General features: G+C 32.5%; 2 protein-coding genes across 3 annotated transcripts in view; one reads left to right on the top strand and one right to left on the bottom strand.

Annotated features, from left to right (window-relative positions):
- uros (uroporphyrinogen III synthase) overlaps window positions 1–3,200 on the bottom strand; it is an 8,476-nt gene extending 5,276 nt beyond the window's left edge. Inside the window, exons 1-5 of one of the 2 annotated variants that reach the window (XM_073828550.1) lie at window positions 3,138–3,200; window positions 2,698–2,781; window positions 2,539–2,622; window positions 2,345–2,441; window positions 871–942 (exon numbers count right to left, since the gene is read on the bottom strand). In XM_073828550.1, the coding sequence (XP_073684651.1) occupies window positions 871–942; window positions 2,345–2,441; window positions 2,539–2,622; window positions 2,698–2,772 (328 nt within the window). In that variant the 5' untranslated portion in view covers window positions 2,773–2,781; window positions 3,138–3,200. Of the gene's footprint in view, window positions 1–870; window positions 943–2,344; window positions 2,442–2,538; window positions 2,623–2,697; window positions 2,782–3,070 lie in introns of both variants that reach the window. The other variant, XM_073828549.1, reaches the window with a different exon arrangement.
- Window positions 3,201–4,533: 1,333 nt separating this feature from the next.
- On the top strand, window positions 4,534–17,282 carry LOC141297412 (very long chain fatty acid elongase 6). The gene is made up of 4 exons (XM_073827851.1): window positions 4,534–4,683; window positions 7,776–7,907; window positions 9,787–9,938; window positions 11,920–17,282. The coding sequence occupies exons 1-4, from the start codon at window positions 4,604–4,606 to the stop codon at window positions 12,357–12,359; spliced, it is 804 nt and encodes a 267-aa protein (XP_073683952.1). The 5' UTR covers window positions 4,534–4,603; the 3' UTR covers window positions 12,360–17,282.
- Window positions 17,283–18,549: the final 1,267 nt, after the last annotated feature.

Genomic DNA, 18,549 nt, shown 5'->3' with positions numbered 1-18,549 from the left:
CGCCGCTCAAAAGTGTGGGATCAGTAAGATTTTTAAGAGAGTTCTTTATAAAGTTCTTTTATATGCTCATCAAAGTTCTATTTATTTGATCAAAAAAGTAATATTATGAAATATTTTTGCATTTCAAAATAACAGTTTTTTATTTGAATATACTTTAAAATGTAATTTATTTCTGTGATGCAAAGCTGAATTTTCATCAGCCATTACTGCAGTCTTCAGTGTCACAAGATCCTTCAGAAATCATTCTAATATGCTGATTTATTACTTTTATTATAAATGTTGGAAACAGTTGTGCTGCTTAATATTTTTTTGGAACCTGTGATACTTTTTTCAGGGTTCTTTGATAATTAAAAAGTAAAAAAGAGAAGCATTTATTTAAAATAGAAACAATACAAAATACAACAACAACAATACAGTATTAGTCTTTACTATCACTTTTTTTATCAATTAATAATTTCTTTCAAAGAGGGAAGAAAGTAAAACGTCTGACCCCATATTTCACAATATTGCAGGGAAACAAAGAGCAGATGAAGATGAGAGAGGAAGGTGATTATCATGCAGCTGTGACGATGCACAGGTGTGTTCTGTGAGTCTGCAGGTGTGAGCAGATTTACTCAGCTGACCGAGACAAAAGACCTTCAGCAGGACGCAGGTGATCAACAAACACACACTTCCTTCATTAACAGCCGAGCTCTTAAAACACTCATCAGGGCTGTGTGAATCTCAGCGGTGTGTGAGAAACTGTCTGATGTGCTGCTATTGTGTGTTAGTCAAAGCACAGACAGTAAAATGCTGTTTCATAATCTCCTGATCAATAATATTTTCCTCAGGTCTATCAGACGTGTGTCTGTGTGTGAAATGATTCCATACCTAAAGATGCTGTCGCTTTCCCAACCACATAAACCGACTTTTCATTCCATTTGTCTTTCACTGCATCCCATTCTGGAGAAGAACAACATCAGAGAAACAGCATAAATTAACTGCAATATAATAAACACTGTGAAATAAAATAATATCTTAAAGGTCCCACACCAGTTTTTTGTAGTGTTTCTTTATCATTTTAGACATTCATCCAAATATTTATTATGAAAAGCGATAAAAAGAGTGAAATTGTGACTTCTAGTGGCTGAGATCACTGTGAGCATTTACTCTTATTCCACATACAGACAGGAGTAGTGTATGGCAAGCCGTTTTGACATTTATTCCATCTCAGATATGACTTCTTGATATCAACAATTCAGTTTTCACTAGTGAAAATGTTCATTCTTGATATCAGCAATTAGATTTCCACTTGTGACAATTGCTATTTTTGATATCAACAATTATATTTTCACTAGTTAAAATGGAATTGTTGATATCAGCAATTTAATTTGTACTAGTAAAAACTTTTATTTTTGATATCAAGAAATTTTGTGCTAATAATACCAATAGGAAAGCTTTTTTGACTTTTATTAATTTGCATTAAATGACTTCTTGATATCAACAATTAATTTTTCACTAGTTAAAATGTTCATTCTTGATATCAAAAATTACCTCTCCCAGTTGTTGACATCAACAATTGCATGATATCAACAATATATATTTTTACTAGTAACCACATGGTTTGCTGATATCAAAAATAAAGGTTTTTACTAGTAAGAACTGAATTCTTGATATCAACAATTGATTTTGAATGGCAGTCTATGGAGACATTTCACTAGTGAAAATACAATTACAGATATCAACAGCTGAATTTTTGATTTCAACAATTAGATTCTTGATATCAACAATTACCATTTTAACTAGTGAAAATATAATTGCTGATATCAAGAAGTCATATCCCTAGAAGGAATCAAAGTCACAACGGCTTGCTATAGTAGTAGTGTAGTAGACAGTAAAACCACGACTAATGTTTTAAAGGGATTTGTATTTGCGTATATACATTCTTTCTTTAACTTTTTCTTTGTTTTGTTTTTATAACTGTGGCGGCCTACTGCCTTAATGTTTTCTACTGTTTAATAAAAAAAGAAATCAGAATAAAAGCAAATCCGCACTGAAGTCCCGATTTGAATCAAATGATTTGAGAACCCCTACAAACCCAGTACTTAATTAAAGCTAGAGCTACTGAAAATAAAACAAAAAACTTTTTTTATATCAGCTAGTTGCCATGGCAGAAGTTCTTATTTTGATTTGCTTTAATGAGTTGCAAAACTAAAACTAAAAATGAAATTAAAATTGAATGAATTTTTTTTTTACATATATAAAAAATAAAAAAACACTAAAAATTAAAACACACAAAATGACTAAAATGTTCAAATTGAAAACATAAAATTTTATTTAAAAACATTTGATGATCCAGACTCACTGTGTTTGTGTTTGTGAGACTCTACACACATCTTTACGGCCTCCACGGCTCTGGGACTGGTGAAGATCAGACCTCCAAACCTCTCAGGATGAAAGAGCTGGTGTTTCATAAACAGAAGCACAAAGAGTTCATATCTAATAAACCACAACAACAACAACACCAGTCAACTTAAAAATACAGTTTTCCAAACTCACCCGCTCTGAAAGCTCATCGAGAGACACAAATTTAAAGGACAGAACCGGAATCAAAGCAGCTGTGTGTCCACATGAGGCCAATTCCTGAAACAAACACCAAAATAATTACTCTCAAAACACATACTGTAAGTATTATTATGACACATAATGAGGTTTTACCTTGCTATAAGGGTCTGCTTCAGTTTCACTCTCTCGTGGCTCTTTCAGGAGTAGTACTTTCATGTTTGCAGACATCTAAAAACACTGAAAGACAATGTTTGCAGGGTTGATGTGCTTTAATTCTGTCTGAAGAGTTTCTGCTGAATGACCTTTCAGTCAAACCAATATCAGCATTTCATACAACAACGCCCATAAGAATACACATCTGTCACACACTGATAACAGAAATAACAGACACACGTTAGGAACTGGAGGATCTTGTGTTTTCATGCACTGACATCAGTCCATTATAAACTATGGGGGAATATGACATTAGCAAACAAGCGACATACAGTCCTTCAAAACTGTGGCTGTCAAAGTTATTCGGCCGCACCTGATAGGAGTTATAATGCTTGATGGATTTAGTTTAATAATCGCTGGAAAAATACTTCATGACATACTTGCAGGGACTGAGTTTATGTAGCTTTCCGCATTATTGTGACACAGAAACTACAGCAGTGAAGCAGGAAGCAGCAGCGACAGAGTTAAACAGAACAGAGCGATTTTTCAAAATAAAAGTCAGCAAGGTCTAAACTGTATTACTATGGAAGCAAATGGAAAAAAGATAGTTGCAACTTTTTATCTCACATTTCAGATTTTATATTTTACAATTCAGACTTTTCCCATCAATTGCAATAAAATGAAAATAAAACTAGTTAAACTAGCAAATAGTGTGATTCATCAAAAATAAAAGTCTGTAAGGTCTAAAGTTTATTACTATGTAAGCAACTAAAAAAAGATAGTTGCGACTCTTTTTTGTCTCACATTTCATATTTTATTTCTAACAACTCAGACTTTTCACATCAATTCCACAAATAAATATAGAAATAATAACAAAATAAAGACCAAAAACAAATATAAAAATCCACTATTTACGTAACAGACCACAAAATATGAATTTAAATGCAAATTTAATCACCCTCCTTTCACGGTATGCATTCATTCGTGTTTTGCTTTTTTATGATTTTAATTAATTTTGAAACTAAATGTTATATATTGTATTTGATTTGTACAATACCATCATATTTTGCATACGAAACTTAAATATGATTATTGTAAATATATATATATATATATATATATATATATATATATATATATATATATATATATATATAGCCTATATATATATTTTTTTTTTTTTTTTTTTTTTTTTTTTTACACACCTTCAAACAAATTCAACTACCTTTATAGAACACATCCTGTTTATTATCATCGGCATTTTAATGCAACTCTATCGCTTTACTGAGACTAGACCAATACATTTATCGGGAGCGCGCATCTCCTCTGCATGTTCGCGCTCGTGCAAAGTATGTTTAATACAAATAATGTAAAATAAAATAATATAGGCTATAATACTGATTTAAATTATTATTTAGATTTTCATTATTACATTACACTTTATTATTATTATTATTATTATTATTATTATTAATATCCGACTTGAATGCATGTCCCAACAACCTGAATCCCTCTGTCAGTTTGTTGGTGTTAATCGGAGCAATTTTAAGTTGTTTAGCAGTCAGACAGCCTAGGAACAAACTGGAAACTGGGAAACTGGCCTGGATGCTCCTTAACCCCTTTCAGGATGGTAGAGTTTTTATATGTGTGTGAGAGAGAGTGTCCTAAACGATGTGCTAATGTTTACTCATGAATATAAAACAGCGCCTTGTCTTTTCATCTTGCAACAGTTTAGGAATCTTTTGCTCCTGATTGGATGAGGCCGCTGCTCTGGCTCCTCCCCCTCCACATATTATTATGAAGTTGAGCAGGAGTGTTCGTGCCGATCCTCTCCGGTTTCCTCTCGGAAACACCTTTATCACTTCAAGTTCAACTTTACCTGCTGAACATTTGAACACTTATAAAGATGAACGAATCTCTTCACGCGTTCGACTTCGAGCGTCAGTTTGACCATCGCGTCGCGTTTGAATGGTTTCAGCACAACTGGTGAGTCAAATGATCAGAAGTGAATCACTGATTCTTTTCAATTCATTCTATTCACCGATCAGTTTTTTCATGCATATTCAAAAGCAGAATGCAATAGAACAGGCTGGGCTTTTATATATACATATACACTTTGATATGCAATGCAGAATACATTTTAGTCAAAGTGAAAGTCAGCTTTATTGTCAATTCTGCCACATGTACAGGACATACAGACAACTGAAATGGCTTTACTTTCAAACCCTTGGTGCATAACAGATAATATTAAATGCAAAAGGTATTTTTAAAATTACAAATAAATACAATTTTAGTAAAAAAAAAAAAAAAAAACAAGTAAGGGCACATGGCAGAGAGAGCAGTGCTAATGCAAACAGTACAGTGAAAAGTGACAGAGAGCAGTCTTATAACAGATAGTTTATAATAAAAAGCAGTAACAGAAAGTCCAAGATGCTTAAAATGTGCATTATGTATTAAATACCTAACATGCATTCTGCTTTAACCTCTTGTGAAGTCAGTATATAGTATGTTTAAACACTCCCTGCTCATTAAAATGAAGCAATAAAGCCATCGGTCTGAGAGAATCACCTTTGACCTTCTATCTTAAACATCACAATCACATTAATCCTGACTACCAGGAAAAAAATGTTTTAAGATTTTAGTCATTTTTCATGTCATTACATTGTTTAGAGCTTAAGACAAAAATTTAAAAATACAACTTTTGAAAAATTATATTTTAATCATATGTTATGCTATGTCCTCTGTAGAGGACACCAGGACTTAAAAAAAAAAATAAAAAAAAATTATATATATATATATATATATATATATATATATATATATAAAGACATGCATAGACATAAAAAGGCAAGATTTTTGTTTTAACCACAAATCAATGTTTATTTTTTATACCAAACTTTATGTAAAGCTGATTTTCAACTATTTTTTAAAAGATATAACCATTTTTCTTTATGCAAAATGTGTGTAAAACAGCCATGAGCAGGTTTTCCCATTATAAACAATGCATCTATAAACGATATATAATTTGCATATTAATGTGTTTTTGGGGCAACATATAATAAACAAATAAGTGTAATAATGGGAGTAATATTTGGCAGGATTTTCATAATAATATCTAATATTTCATAGCAATATTGAAATATAATTTCTTTGCCTATTCACTTATTGTGTTTTCTAAAATGTGTAATAAACATGCACCAAGTCCTGCTGTCCTCTCACTGGACATGCATGAAATTAATGTCCTGTTTCATAACAGAAAGTCATATTTTAATTTCAAACCCTGAGATGCTGTTTTATGAGAACGTATTAACATTTAAATGATCATTACAAAATATGATCATTTTCCATTATGGTGTTAAATGTGATCGCTAAATTAATGTCAGACATTAATCTCTACAGAGGACTAAACTCCATATCTGGTCATCAGGAGGTTAAGAAACACTGAAACACCTGATGATTCACGTGCATTAATGTGTGTTAATGTCCTCATTGTGACCTATATGAAGTGTCTGAAGCGCTGCTATTGATTGATCCATGTCTGTGATGATAAGACCGCTTCACGTGGAGGTTGGCTCAACTTTGACTTTCATCTGATTGGGGCATCAAAATCAGCCCATTTCATAATAAAGCGTCCCAAAAATTTGCAGCCAGGTTCAGATTAGGACAGAGATGTTATGTTATGAAACTGGTGAGCTCTTGAATGAGCTGGAGGTTTTCATTTTTTATTTGAAATAATTTATCATTTTTATTCTATTTTTTGCTTGTTTTATTGAATATTTTTATTATTACAAGCAAAAAAAAAAAAAAAAAAAGATTTTTTTTTTTATGTAATGCACTTTAAATAACCAGTATGTATGTATGTATGCCCTATGCTATATAAATAAATAAATTAATTAATTAATTAATTAAAAAAAAAAAAAAAAAAGAAAAAAAAAATATATATATATATATATATATATATATATATATATATAATTTTATGTAATGCACTTTGAATAACCAGTGTGTATGTATGCACTATGCTATATAAATAAATAAATGCATATATACAGGGGTTGGACAAAAAAACTGAAACACCTGGTTTTAGACCACAGTTAGTATGGTGTTGGGCCTCCTTTTTTTGGCCAATAGAGCATTTCGTCTTTGGAATTGTCATATACAAGTCCTGCACAGTTGCCAAAGGCATTTTGAGCCATTCTCCTCTTGCAGATCAGGGGTCAGGTCACTACATGATACTGGTGTAGGAAAATGTTATCTGACTCGCTCCTCCAAAACACCCCAAAGTGGCACAATAATATTCAGATCTGGAGACTATGCAGGCCATGGGAGATGTCCAACTTCACTTTTCTTGTTCATAAGACCACTCTGTGGGGTTGGACAATGAAACTGAAACACTGGCCAATATAATGTTGGAGGTTTCATGGCTATATTTTTGCAGCCTGGTGGCCAATCTTCACTGACTGCACATTCAACCAGTAAGAACAGGTGTGAACGTTGACTATGTGCACCCAATGGTTCAGACATTGTACTCTGAAGGTGGTACCATGCATCAGGATGATAATGCACCAGTACACACAGCAAGACAGGTGACAGAGTGGTCTGATGAACAAGAAAAGTGAAGTTGGACATCTCCCATGGCATGCATAGTCACCAGATCTGAATATTATTGTGCCACTTTGGGGTGTTTTGGAGGAGCGAGTCAGATAACATTTTCCTACACCAGTATCATGTAGTGACCTGACCCCTGATCTGCAAGAGGAGAATGGCTCAAAATGCCTTTGGCAACTGTGCAGGACTTGTATATGACAATTCCAAAGACGAAATGCTCTATTGGCCAAAAAAAGGAGGCCCAACACCATACTAACTGTGGTCTAAAACCAGGTGTTTCAGTTTTTTTGTCCAACCCCTGTATATATATATATGTATGTATGTATATATGTATGTATGTATATATGTGTGTGTTATATAAAGAAACCTTGCCTTGCTGTCACTTTTATTCTTTAATATCCCCACATATATGTAATAATTATACGTTTATCTTATCATTAGGTCATAAAGTGAATGGTAATGTGTTTCAGGGGAACAGCGTTTGCTCTTTCGGCCGCATATGTGGCGGTTATATTTATTGGACGCGCCTTCATGAAGGAAAGGCAGAAGTTGGACCTGCGGACGCCTCTCATGCTCTGGTCATTAAGTCTGGCCATATTCAGGTGAGACACCTGCTGACTGATAAAAAAAAAAAAATACATGAGATGTAAACTCAGAATGGTAAGTAAAAAAAAAAAAAAAAAAACTCAGAATTATGAAAAAAAAGTTATATTTCCAAGATGTAAATACAGAATTATTTAAAAAATGTTATAATTTTAAGATGTAAATGCAGAATTATGAGGAAAAAGTTAGATTTTTAAGATGTAAACTCAGATGTTAACTGAGAATGTTATAATCTCAAGAGGTAAATAGGTCAAAGATGAAAGAGGGTTTAAGCATAAAACAATAAGTGTAATACTGCCTTAAATTGTTGTTGTTTTTCCAAAAAATATTTTAAAAAATTCTGTTTAATTTAATTGCATTTTTGTTTTTGTTTTTCTGAGCAAAAAATAAATATCATACATTTTTCCTTAATTTAAAGAAGACACCCACTAAAATGTCATTCAGTGTAACAATCTTGTCAGGCATATTTACAACAAAAATAAATTTATGACATATTAAAAGACAAATTACTTTCACCCCAAATACTAATTAGTTGTAATTCTACATTTTCAAAATTTGCCACTATCCTAGGTTTCACCCATTTGTCTTTTAAAACACAAATGTAATATCCTTCCTTATTCTTTTATATATTTTTATATGTACAAGTCAGAATAAGCATGTTGTTTGAATTTTTACATAAATATTGTGAATGCACTGAATGAACATGTAACATAATTTCAACCAAATTTTGACATTTTGTTCTCCAAAACTTATTTGAACCTTCAAAGTACACTTTACTTACATTTAATGTGCTTTCTATAGGCATAAAATCACTTTTGTAAATTTCTTTTTGACGTGGACATCTTAACGTTTTTGAATTTTTTTTTTTTTTTTTTTTTTTTTTGGAATTTTAAGATGTAAATTCAGAATCATGAAGAAAATGTTATAATTTCAAGATGTAAATGCAGAATTATGAGGAAAAGTTAGAATTTTGAGATATACTCAGAATTATGAAAAATATGTATAATTTTAAAAAGTAAATGCGCAATTATGAGAAAAATGTTGGAATTTTGAGATGTAAATTAAGAATTATTAAACAAAATTATAATTTCAAAAAGTAAATTTAGAATTATGAGAATAAAAATTGAATTTTGAGATATAAAAAATATATAATTTCAGAAAGTAAATACAGAATTATGATAAAAAATATTACAAATTTGAAATGTAAACTCAGAATTATTAAAAAATGTTATAATTTTAAAAGGTAAATACAAAATTATTAGAATTTTTTTGGAATTTTGAGATGTAAACTCAGAATTATTAAAAGAAGTAGGTTATTCAAGATGTAAATACAGAATTATGAGGAAAAAGTTATAATTTCAAATAGTAAATAAAGAAATAAGAGAAAAAAGTTAGAATTTTGAGATGTAAATTATGAAGAAAAAAAAAGAGAATAATGAGACATTTTTTTATAATTTTGAAATGAAAACTCAGAATTATGAGTTAGAGAATTCTCTATGAGAACATTGAGAAAAACAACAACTCAGAATTCTGTTTGTATCTTGCAAATCTGTGGATATATACCGCAATTTTGTCTTTTCTTCTCAAGAATTGCAACAAGTGTCATTATGAGTTGCATTGACCTTTATCATGTTTTTAATAAGATCTGAACTAAGCCTGGTATTGTGGCAGTGAGTTTTGCACAATAAGTCTGAGTTTCTGCAGCTCTTTCTGGTCAGATATGATCTCAGTATGAAGGAATGTGTCCTTGGTGAGTTTTCATGTTTCTCTGACAGTCACTGCAAAGCTGCGAGATGACAGATCGGTGAGGAATGAGAGCATTACAGCGTGTTTTATCTGTTCCCTCATTGCTGTTGTCTGTCTGTGTGTGTCTGTCAGTATAATGGGAGCGATGCGGACGGGCTGGTACTTGTTCAATAAGGTGACGTCACATGGGTTCAAGGAGTCAGTGTGTGACACAGAGTTCTTCAGCGCCCCTGTCAGCAAGTTCTGGGCCTTCGCCTTCACCCTGAGCAAAGCACCTGAACTCGGTAAGACATGCACTTTAACCATTGATTCTGTGATTGCTTTGGATAAACTGGAGCAAATGTAGCTCCAGAGACTTTGAGATCCATCTTTTCACACTGAGGACAACTGAGGGACTCATATGCAACTATTACAGAAGGTTCAAACGCTCACTGATGCTCCAGAAGGACAAAACATGTATTAATAGCCGGGGGGTGAAAACTTTTGAACAGAATGGAGATTTTTACATTTTTCTTATTTTGAGTAAATAACATATATTTCAGACGCTACAGAACATAGATGTTTCCCAGAAGACAAAATAAGTAAAATTTACCCTGATCTTCAAATTCCAAAAGTTTTCACCCCCTGACTCTTAATGCATATTTTTTCCTTCTGGAGCATCAGTGAGTGTTAATAGTTGCATATGAGTCCCTCAGTTGTCCTCAGTGTGAAAAGATGGATCTCAAAATCATACAGTCATTGTTGGAAAGGGTTCAAATGCACAAAAATGCTGGAAAAACAAAGAATTTGTGGGACCTGAAGGATTTTTCTGAAGAACAGCAGGCAGTTTAACTGTTCAGGACAAACAAGGGACTCATGAACAACTATCACTAAACAAAAAAACAGCTGTGGATCATTCAGATAACAAGACAGCATTAAGAATCAAGGGGATGTAAACTTTTGAAAAGGGTCATTTTTACAAATTCAACTATTATTTTCTCTTGTGGACTATGTGTAAACATCTTTTATGTGAAATGTCTTATTCAGGTCAGAACTAAATAAACTAGGGATGCACCGAAATGAAAATTCCGAACAAAATTAAACACTGATTACCGAACACGTTTTTTTTTGTGTTTTCTCCCATGTATTTTGCCATTTTTTTCACCATTGCATGAATTAATTAGCCAATGCTTTTTACAGTTTTCTCTTACTTTTCAAAGAAAAAAATCTATTCCAAAACAACAATTTAAAAATATTTATTTAACACTGATCATTTGTAACATTCTAGTAGACATTATAGCCTACCAACAAAGCACAATTTAACTTCAAATGATTAAGTTAGTAAAATAATATTCTTTGGCCATTTTTAAGAGCCCCTTCTTGAATCAGGCGTGTGTTTTTAATGCACAAATAAATGCAGCCTTGCTGAGCAAAGGAGAATGTTAGAATAAATGTATTAATAGAGCTGTTAGGAATGATTGTTAGCATTATTTTGTCAGTAAAATGCCAATGCTAACATGTTGACTTTTATTTAGTGGTAAACCCACAAGAAGAGCTCAGTCCTAGTTTTTGCTGACAGCAGCAGATTTGTGAATGATTGTCATCTTTGGTCTTTGAACCCTGGCTAAGGAGCTGCTGTCAGAATAAACACAATTGGTGTCTGGTGTATTAGACAACAGAACGATCTGGAGTTTATTGACTAATGGATGATTTCAGTCATCATACAGTAACCTTTCTCTTCTCGTGAAGACATGCGATGTGACACTAAACAGTCTCTCGCTGTCGCTGCTTGTCTTTCTCGGACAGTTTTAAATGCTTCCACACTGAACACATGTTTGCTGCATAGATATGTACATTACCTGAAGAAAATGTGAGTGGTGCTTGCAGTGGCAAAACTCGGCCCTCGGTTGCTAGGGCCATTGCTAGGGTACCCTGAATGGTTGCTATGGCGTGGTTGGGTGGGTAACTGGGCTGGTTGCTATGGTGTTGCTATGAGGTTGCTAGGGTACTCGGAGTGGTTGCTAGGGTACTCGAGGTGGTTGCTATGTGGTTGCTAGGGTACCCGGGGTGGTTGCTATGGTGTTGGTAAGCGGTTGCTAGGGTACCCAGGATGGTTGCTAGGGTGCATATCTAGTGCCTCTATTTGAGCGTCACATCATTGTTTGCTATAACTTATTCAGCCTTTTTTGCTTCATTTTGGTTGGCGAACATTCAGTGCATCCCTAAAATAAACAAAAGCATGCATTTTAAATGATCCCTCACCTGAATGTCTCTGGTGTTGTTCAGGTGACACGGTCTTCATCGTCCTGCGTAAGCAGCGTCTGATCTTCCTGCACTGGTATCATCACGTCACCGTCCTGCTCTACTCCTGGTATTCGTACAGAGACCGTGTGGCCGGCGGCGGCTGGTTCATGACCATGAACTACTGCGTCCACGCGCTCATGTACAGCTACTACACGGCTAAAGCGGCCGGTGTACGCGTGCCTCGACCCTTCGCCATGCTGATCACCCTCCTGCAGATCACGCAGATGATCGGGGGCTTGAGCGTTCTGGGGCTCGTCTACCGCTGGAAACACGACGTCCACTGCATCTCCACCGTGCACAACATCGGCTTCGGCTCTGTGATGTACCTCAGCTACCTGCTGCTCTTCTCCATCTTCTTCTATCAGTCCTACCTCAACCGCTCCGGAGACGGAGACGACAGAAAGAGAGTGAAACGAGAGTGAAAAGAGCTCATCATTGCTGCTGCAAAAAAATGCTTTTCTTACTTGGTTTTATTTTGTCTTGTTTCCAGCCAAAATATCTCAAAATTCTTAAATCAAGAAGGATTTTCTAGGCACTTGTTTTCAAAATGAAGTAAGTTGTTGCTAATTTTTTTGCCAGTGGGGTAAGCAAAATAAATTTTATTTCAAACAGAAAACAAGACCCCATTGGCAAATTACCCTGGACCACAAAACCAGTCATAAGGTTAAATTTTACAAAACTGAGATATATACATTAAATGAAAGCTCAATAAATAAGCTTTCTATTGATGTATAGTTTGTTGGGATAGGACAATATTTGGCCGAGATACATCTATTTGAAAATCTGGAATCTGAGGATGCAAAAAAATCCAAATACTGAGAAAATCACCTTTAAAGTTGTCCAAATTAAGTTCTTAACAATGCATATTACTAATCAAAAATTACATTTTGATATATTTATAGTAAGGATTTTACAAAAAATCTTCATGGAACATGATCTTTACTTAATTTCCTAATGATTTTTGCCATAAAAGAAAAATCTATAATTTTGACCCATACAATGTATTTTTGGCTATTGCTACAAACATACCCCAGCGACTTAAGACTGGTTTTGTGGTCCAGGGTCACATTTTGCCTAAATATCATATTCTTTGACTTAGTACTGCCCTTCGGAAGCTACAAAAGATGTTTCCCAGAAAACAAAATAAGTTCAATTTACTCCGATCTTCAAATTCCAAAAGTTTTCACCCCCCGGCTCTTAATGCATGGTGTTTCCTTCTGGAGCATCAGTGAGTGTTTGAACCTTCTGTAAGAGTTGCATATGAGTCCCTCAGTTGTCCTCAGTGTGAAAAGAAACAAGACAAAAATCTAAATAAGCAAAGCTTTTTTTTTTTCGCAGTATTTTTCTTTAAAATATGCAAAACTGTCCATAAAGTGATTTAAACAATGCAAAAATGCTTTTCTTGCTTAGATTTTCGTCTTGTTTCCAGCCAAAATATCTTACAATTCTTAAATCAAGAAGGATTTTCTAGATGAGTAAAAATTATTGTCGTTTTCAGAAAACACAAGTCAAAATTATGAGTTTTTGCTCAAAAAAAGTTAAATAATCTTCCAATGGGGTAAGAAAAATAATCTTGTTTTCTGTTCGAAATAAGTTTATTTTTCTTCCCCCATTGGCAGATTATTTAGCTTGTTTCAAGCAAAAAAGCACTTAATTTTCACTTATTTTTTTCTAAAAACAAGACCATAATTTTTACTCGTTTAGAAAATCCTTTTTGATTTAAGAATTTTTAGATATTTTGGCTGGAAACAAGACAAAAATCTAAGTAAGAAAAGCATTTTTTGCAGCGTGTTCCTTTAAAATACGCAAACCGTCCATAAAGTGATTTAAACACTGCAAAAATGCTTTTCTTACTTAGAATTTTTGTTTCCAGCCAAAATATCTTACAATTTTTAAATCAAGAAGGGTTTTCTAGACAAGTAAAAAATATTGTCTTGTTTTAAAAAAAAAAAAACATGCACGTTTTTGCTCAAAACAAGTTAAATAATCTTCCAATGGGGTAAGCAAAATAATCTTGTTTTCTGTTTGAAATAAAATGTATTTTTCTTACCCCATTGGCAGATTGTTTTGCTTCTTCTAAGCAAAAACTCACTTCACTTCATTTTGTTCTTTCTAAAAACAAAGGCTTGTCTAGAATATCCTTCTTGATTGAGGAACTGCAAAGATATTTTAGCTGGAAACAGTAGGAAAAGCATTTTTTTGCAGTGAAAACACTAGTTTACAGTGTTGCGCAGAGATTAAAATAGATATGGCTGCAAATGTTAAAAAAGCACTGAGTTGATGCCACAAAATCAGCCTATATCTTACCTCAGAATAGAAGAAATTATATTTAGAGTTAGAAAAATAGAGAACTGTTCTTTTTGGGTATTATATTTTGTTATTAGGGTTTAAAGAAGAAGAATGAAATGCAACAAACTTGTTTTTAGACACAATATTTACAGATTCTTAAATTAAGATTTACTAAATAAGCAAAATTATGTTTAAGAAGCACTGAGTGAATGTCACAAAATCAGCTTGTATCTTACCTTAGAATAGAAAAAAATATATTTAGAGTAAAATAAATACAGAACTTTTTTGGGGGGAATTATATTTTGTGATTAGAGTTTAAAGAAGAAGAACAAAGGAGCATTAGAGTATACACTGCAAAAAAAGGTTCATCTTTCTTAGTCTTGTTTTTAGTCATATATCTAGAAATTTTTAAATTAAGATGCATTTACAATTTGCAATAAGCAAAATGAGGTAAAATATTTAGTCTTGTTTCTAAACTTAAATTAATTAATTAAATTAAATTAAGGCTTATCTAGTAAATTCATTTAATTTAGGAATTTGTAGATTTATGACTAGAAACAAGACAAAAATACTAAGTAAGAGAAGCCTTTTTTGCAGTGATACAGTCAAGGTCAAAAGTTTAGATACACCTTGCAGAATCTGCAAAATGTTAATTATTTTTAAATCATTTTTAAATGTTAATTAGTCCTCAAAATGTGGATCATTCAGGTAACAACATAGTATTAAGAATCATGTGTATGTAGACATTTAAACATTTAAATGCAACTAATATTTCCTCTTGTGGACAATATGTAAACATGTTTTATGTGAAATATCTTACTCAGGTCAGTTACTAAATAAACAACAACATGTAAGATTAATTTATTAATTAAGATTAATTTGTAAGATCCTCTATGTTATGCTAAAATAATTAACATTTTGCAGATTCTCCAAGGTGTATGTAAACTTTTGACCTCAATATCTATTGCTATTTAAACATTTGTGATCTGTAAGATTTTTAATGTTTTTATCAAATGTATCTTATGCTCATCAAAGGCCCATTTATTCGATCAAAAATACAGAAAAATAAACTTTAAAATATAAATGTATTTCTGTGATGCAAAGCTGAATCAGCCTTTATTCAAGTCTTCAGTGTCACATGATCCTTTAGAAATCATTCTAATTTGCTGATTTATTACTTTTATTATTAAATCAGTATATTTATTACACACATATATATATATATATATATATATATATATATATATATATATATATATATATGCTTAATATTTTTTTTAGAACCTGTGATACTTTTTAGGATTCTTTGATCAATTAACAGTTAAAAAGAGCAGCATTTATTCAAAATAGAAATCTTTTCCAACAATATCCATAAAAGTATTGATTTCTTTCAAAGAGAGAAAGAAATAAAACAATGTCCTGACCCCAAACTTTGAACGAGGTCTTTATTGTTACAAAAGTTACTGTTTTAAATAAATGCAGTTCTTTTCATTCATCAAAGAATCCTGAAAAAGTATCACTAACAGATGTAATAAATCAGTATATTGGAATGATTTCTGAAGGATCGTGTGACACTGAAGACTGCAGTAATGATGCTGAAAATTCATCTTTGCGTCAAAGGAATAAATTATATTTTAAAGTACATTAAAAAAAGTATTTTAAATTGCATTGACATTTCACAATATTCCATTTTTTCTGTATTTTAATCAAATAAACGCAGCCTTGACGAGCAGAAAAGTCACAATGTTATAAAAATGTCACAATGCAGACAAATGTTCTTTAAAAAGGGCTTTATTTTATTTAAAATGTGTTTTTCTAAGGGGTGAAAATGTGACTTTGATCAAATGTTTTCTGAGATTCGCCCGCCAACAGAAGTCCTTTCCTATGTGAATGAGTTAAACGTGTTAATGTTTACAGATCTTGTGTGTTGAAACATTGATTTTATCAGAGTGAAACAAAGCCACATTCTGCTCTGATGTCTGTCATGATAAAGCCATTGTCATTCATTATGTAAAGTTACAAACATGAAAATGAAACCACTTCAGAACATCAAAGAAAATCCCAAAAAGTCAAGCTGAAGCTGCTGAATATTAAAGTATACTCACACAAAACTACATTTGTCATGAAATGTCCACATTTAATGTGCACAAAATCTCATTGCAAAGGTTTGCTTAAAAAAAGCAGTTTATACACGGCAAAAAATGCTTTTCTAGATTAGATTTTTTTTGTCTTGTTTCCAGCCAAAATAGCTACAAATTCTTAAATCAAGAAGAATTTTCTAGATGAGTAAAAATGCTTGTCTTGTTTTCAGAAGAAACAAGTCCAAATGAAGTGCATTTTTGCTTGAAACAAGCTAAATAATCTGCCAATGGGATCTTGTTTTCTGTTTGAAATGAAATTTATTTTGCTTACCCCAATTGGCAAAAAACAAAAACAAAAACTCACTTCACTTTGACTAGAAAATCCTTCTAGATTTAAGAATTTTTAGATATTTTGGCTGGAAACAAGGCAAAAGATCTAATCTAGAAAAGCATTGTTTGCAGTGTAGAGTTAAAAATGTCAGTAAAAATGAGCATTTAAGGGTTTTTGCTGTGTATTCTACTGTAAAACACATGTTTGAGATTTAGTGTGTTATATTTAAGCACTTGTGAGTCTAGACTTACTGTAAATATCTAATAGAGATTCTAGCACTTGATCTGTGTGTGACTCTAAACAGAGTTCAGATTGTGGTTGTTGAGGCCTGTCAGGCGGTTTAAAGTGGTCTTTCTGGTTAGTCGACATAGAGTTGATCTGCTTGATTGTCAGAGCAGTAGATTGATCAGCATCTCGAGGCAGTAAAGCTGAAACACCTGCTCAGGTGAATCAATGTGTCAGAGCTTCATGAGCGTTGTTCATTTGTTCTGCTGCAGTTCATCTGTTGCTCTAGATCTCTTCCAACATTACAAACATCATTCGAATGGCTTTATTTTTATACAAACAATGAATCCAATCTTCTGTTACCACCAGGAATGTTCTTAAGCATGTGTTTAATAATAATAAACACCTAATCAACATGTTTTTATTGTTTTTCATTTCTCAGCACCGTCTTTTGATCTGAATCTCTGAAGAGTTTTAAAGTTTAAAAAAACATCTATCTAATAGCATGCTAATCATGCTAGAAACAAGCTAATAACTTGGTTATCATGCTAATAAGATGTTAGTAAATCGCTATCATGCTAGTATCTTGCTAATCATGTTAACATGATAGTAACATGCTAATCATAATAGAGTCATGCTAGTAACATGTTAATCATGCTAGCAAAATGCTAGTTAACCGTTATCATGCTAGTATCTTGCTAATCATGTTAACATGATAGTAAGTTGCTAATCACAATAGATCCATGCTAGTAACATGCTAATCATAATAGAGTCATGCTAGTAACATGTTAATCATGCTAGCAAAATGCTAGTTAACCGTTATCATGCTAGTATCTTGCTAATCATGTTAACATGATAGTAAGTTGCTAATCACAATAGATCCATGCTAGTAACATGCTAATCACGTTAACAACATGCTAGTAACATGTTAATCATGCTAAAAGCATGCTAGTAACTTGCTAATCATGAAAACAACATGGTAGTAACAAGCAACTCATGTTAGAAACATGCTAGTAGCATGCTAATCATGCTAACAACATGCTAGTAATGTGTTAATCATGCTAGAAACATGTTAGTAACGTGCTAATCATGCTAGAAACATGCTAATTACTTGTTAATCATGCTAATAGCATGCTAATAATGATAACAACATGCTAATCATGCTAGAAAAATGTCATTAAATCGTTATCATGCTAGTATCTTGCTAATCATGTTAACATGATAGTAACATGCTAATCATAATAGAATCATGTTAGTAACATGTTAATCATGCTAGAAACATGCTAACAACATGCTAGCAAAATGCTAGTTAACCGTTATCATGCTAGTATCTTGCTAATCATGTTAACATGATAGTAAGTTGCTAATCACAATAGATCCATGCTAGTAATATGCTAATCATGCTAGAAACATGCTAGTAACATGCTAATCACGTTGACAACATGCTAGTAACATGTTAATCATGCTAAAAAACATGCTAGTAACTTGCTAATCATGAAAACAACATGGTAGTAACAAGCAACTCATGTTAGAAACATGCTAGTAGCATACTAATCATGCTAACAACATGCTAGTAATGTGTTAATCATGCTAGAAAAATGTTAGTAAATCACTATCATGCTAGTATCTTGCTAATCATGTTAACATGATAGTAACATGCTAATCATGATAGAATTATGCTAGTAA

This window comes from Garra rufa, chromosome 22 (assembly GCF_049309525.1).
Source record: "Garra rufa chromosome 22, GarRuf1.0, whole genome shotgun sequence".
Taxonomy (NCBI): domain Eukaryota; kingdom Metazoa; phylum Chordata; class Actinopteri; order Cypriniformes; family Cyprinidae; genus Garra; species Garra rufa.
Note: the sequence above shows the minus strand (reverse complement) of the source record. Positions and strands in the feature narration are given on the sequence as shown.

Bases quoted from the DNA above. Each gene is read 5' to 3' on its own strand.
- LOC141297412 (XM_073827851.1), top strand. From the start codon at position 4,604: ATGAACGAATCTCTTCACGCGTTCGACTTCGAGCGTCAGTTTGACCAT. The intron at 7,908-9,786 runs GTGAGACACCTG...TGTGTCTGTCAG, and splicing joins TTAAGTCTGGCCATATTCAG to TATAATGGGAGCGATGCGGA. The intron at 9,939-11,919 runs GTAAGACATGCA...GGTGTTGTTCAG, and splicing joins GAGCAAAGCACCTGAACTCG to GTGACACGGTCTTCATCGTC.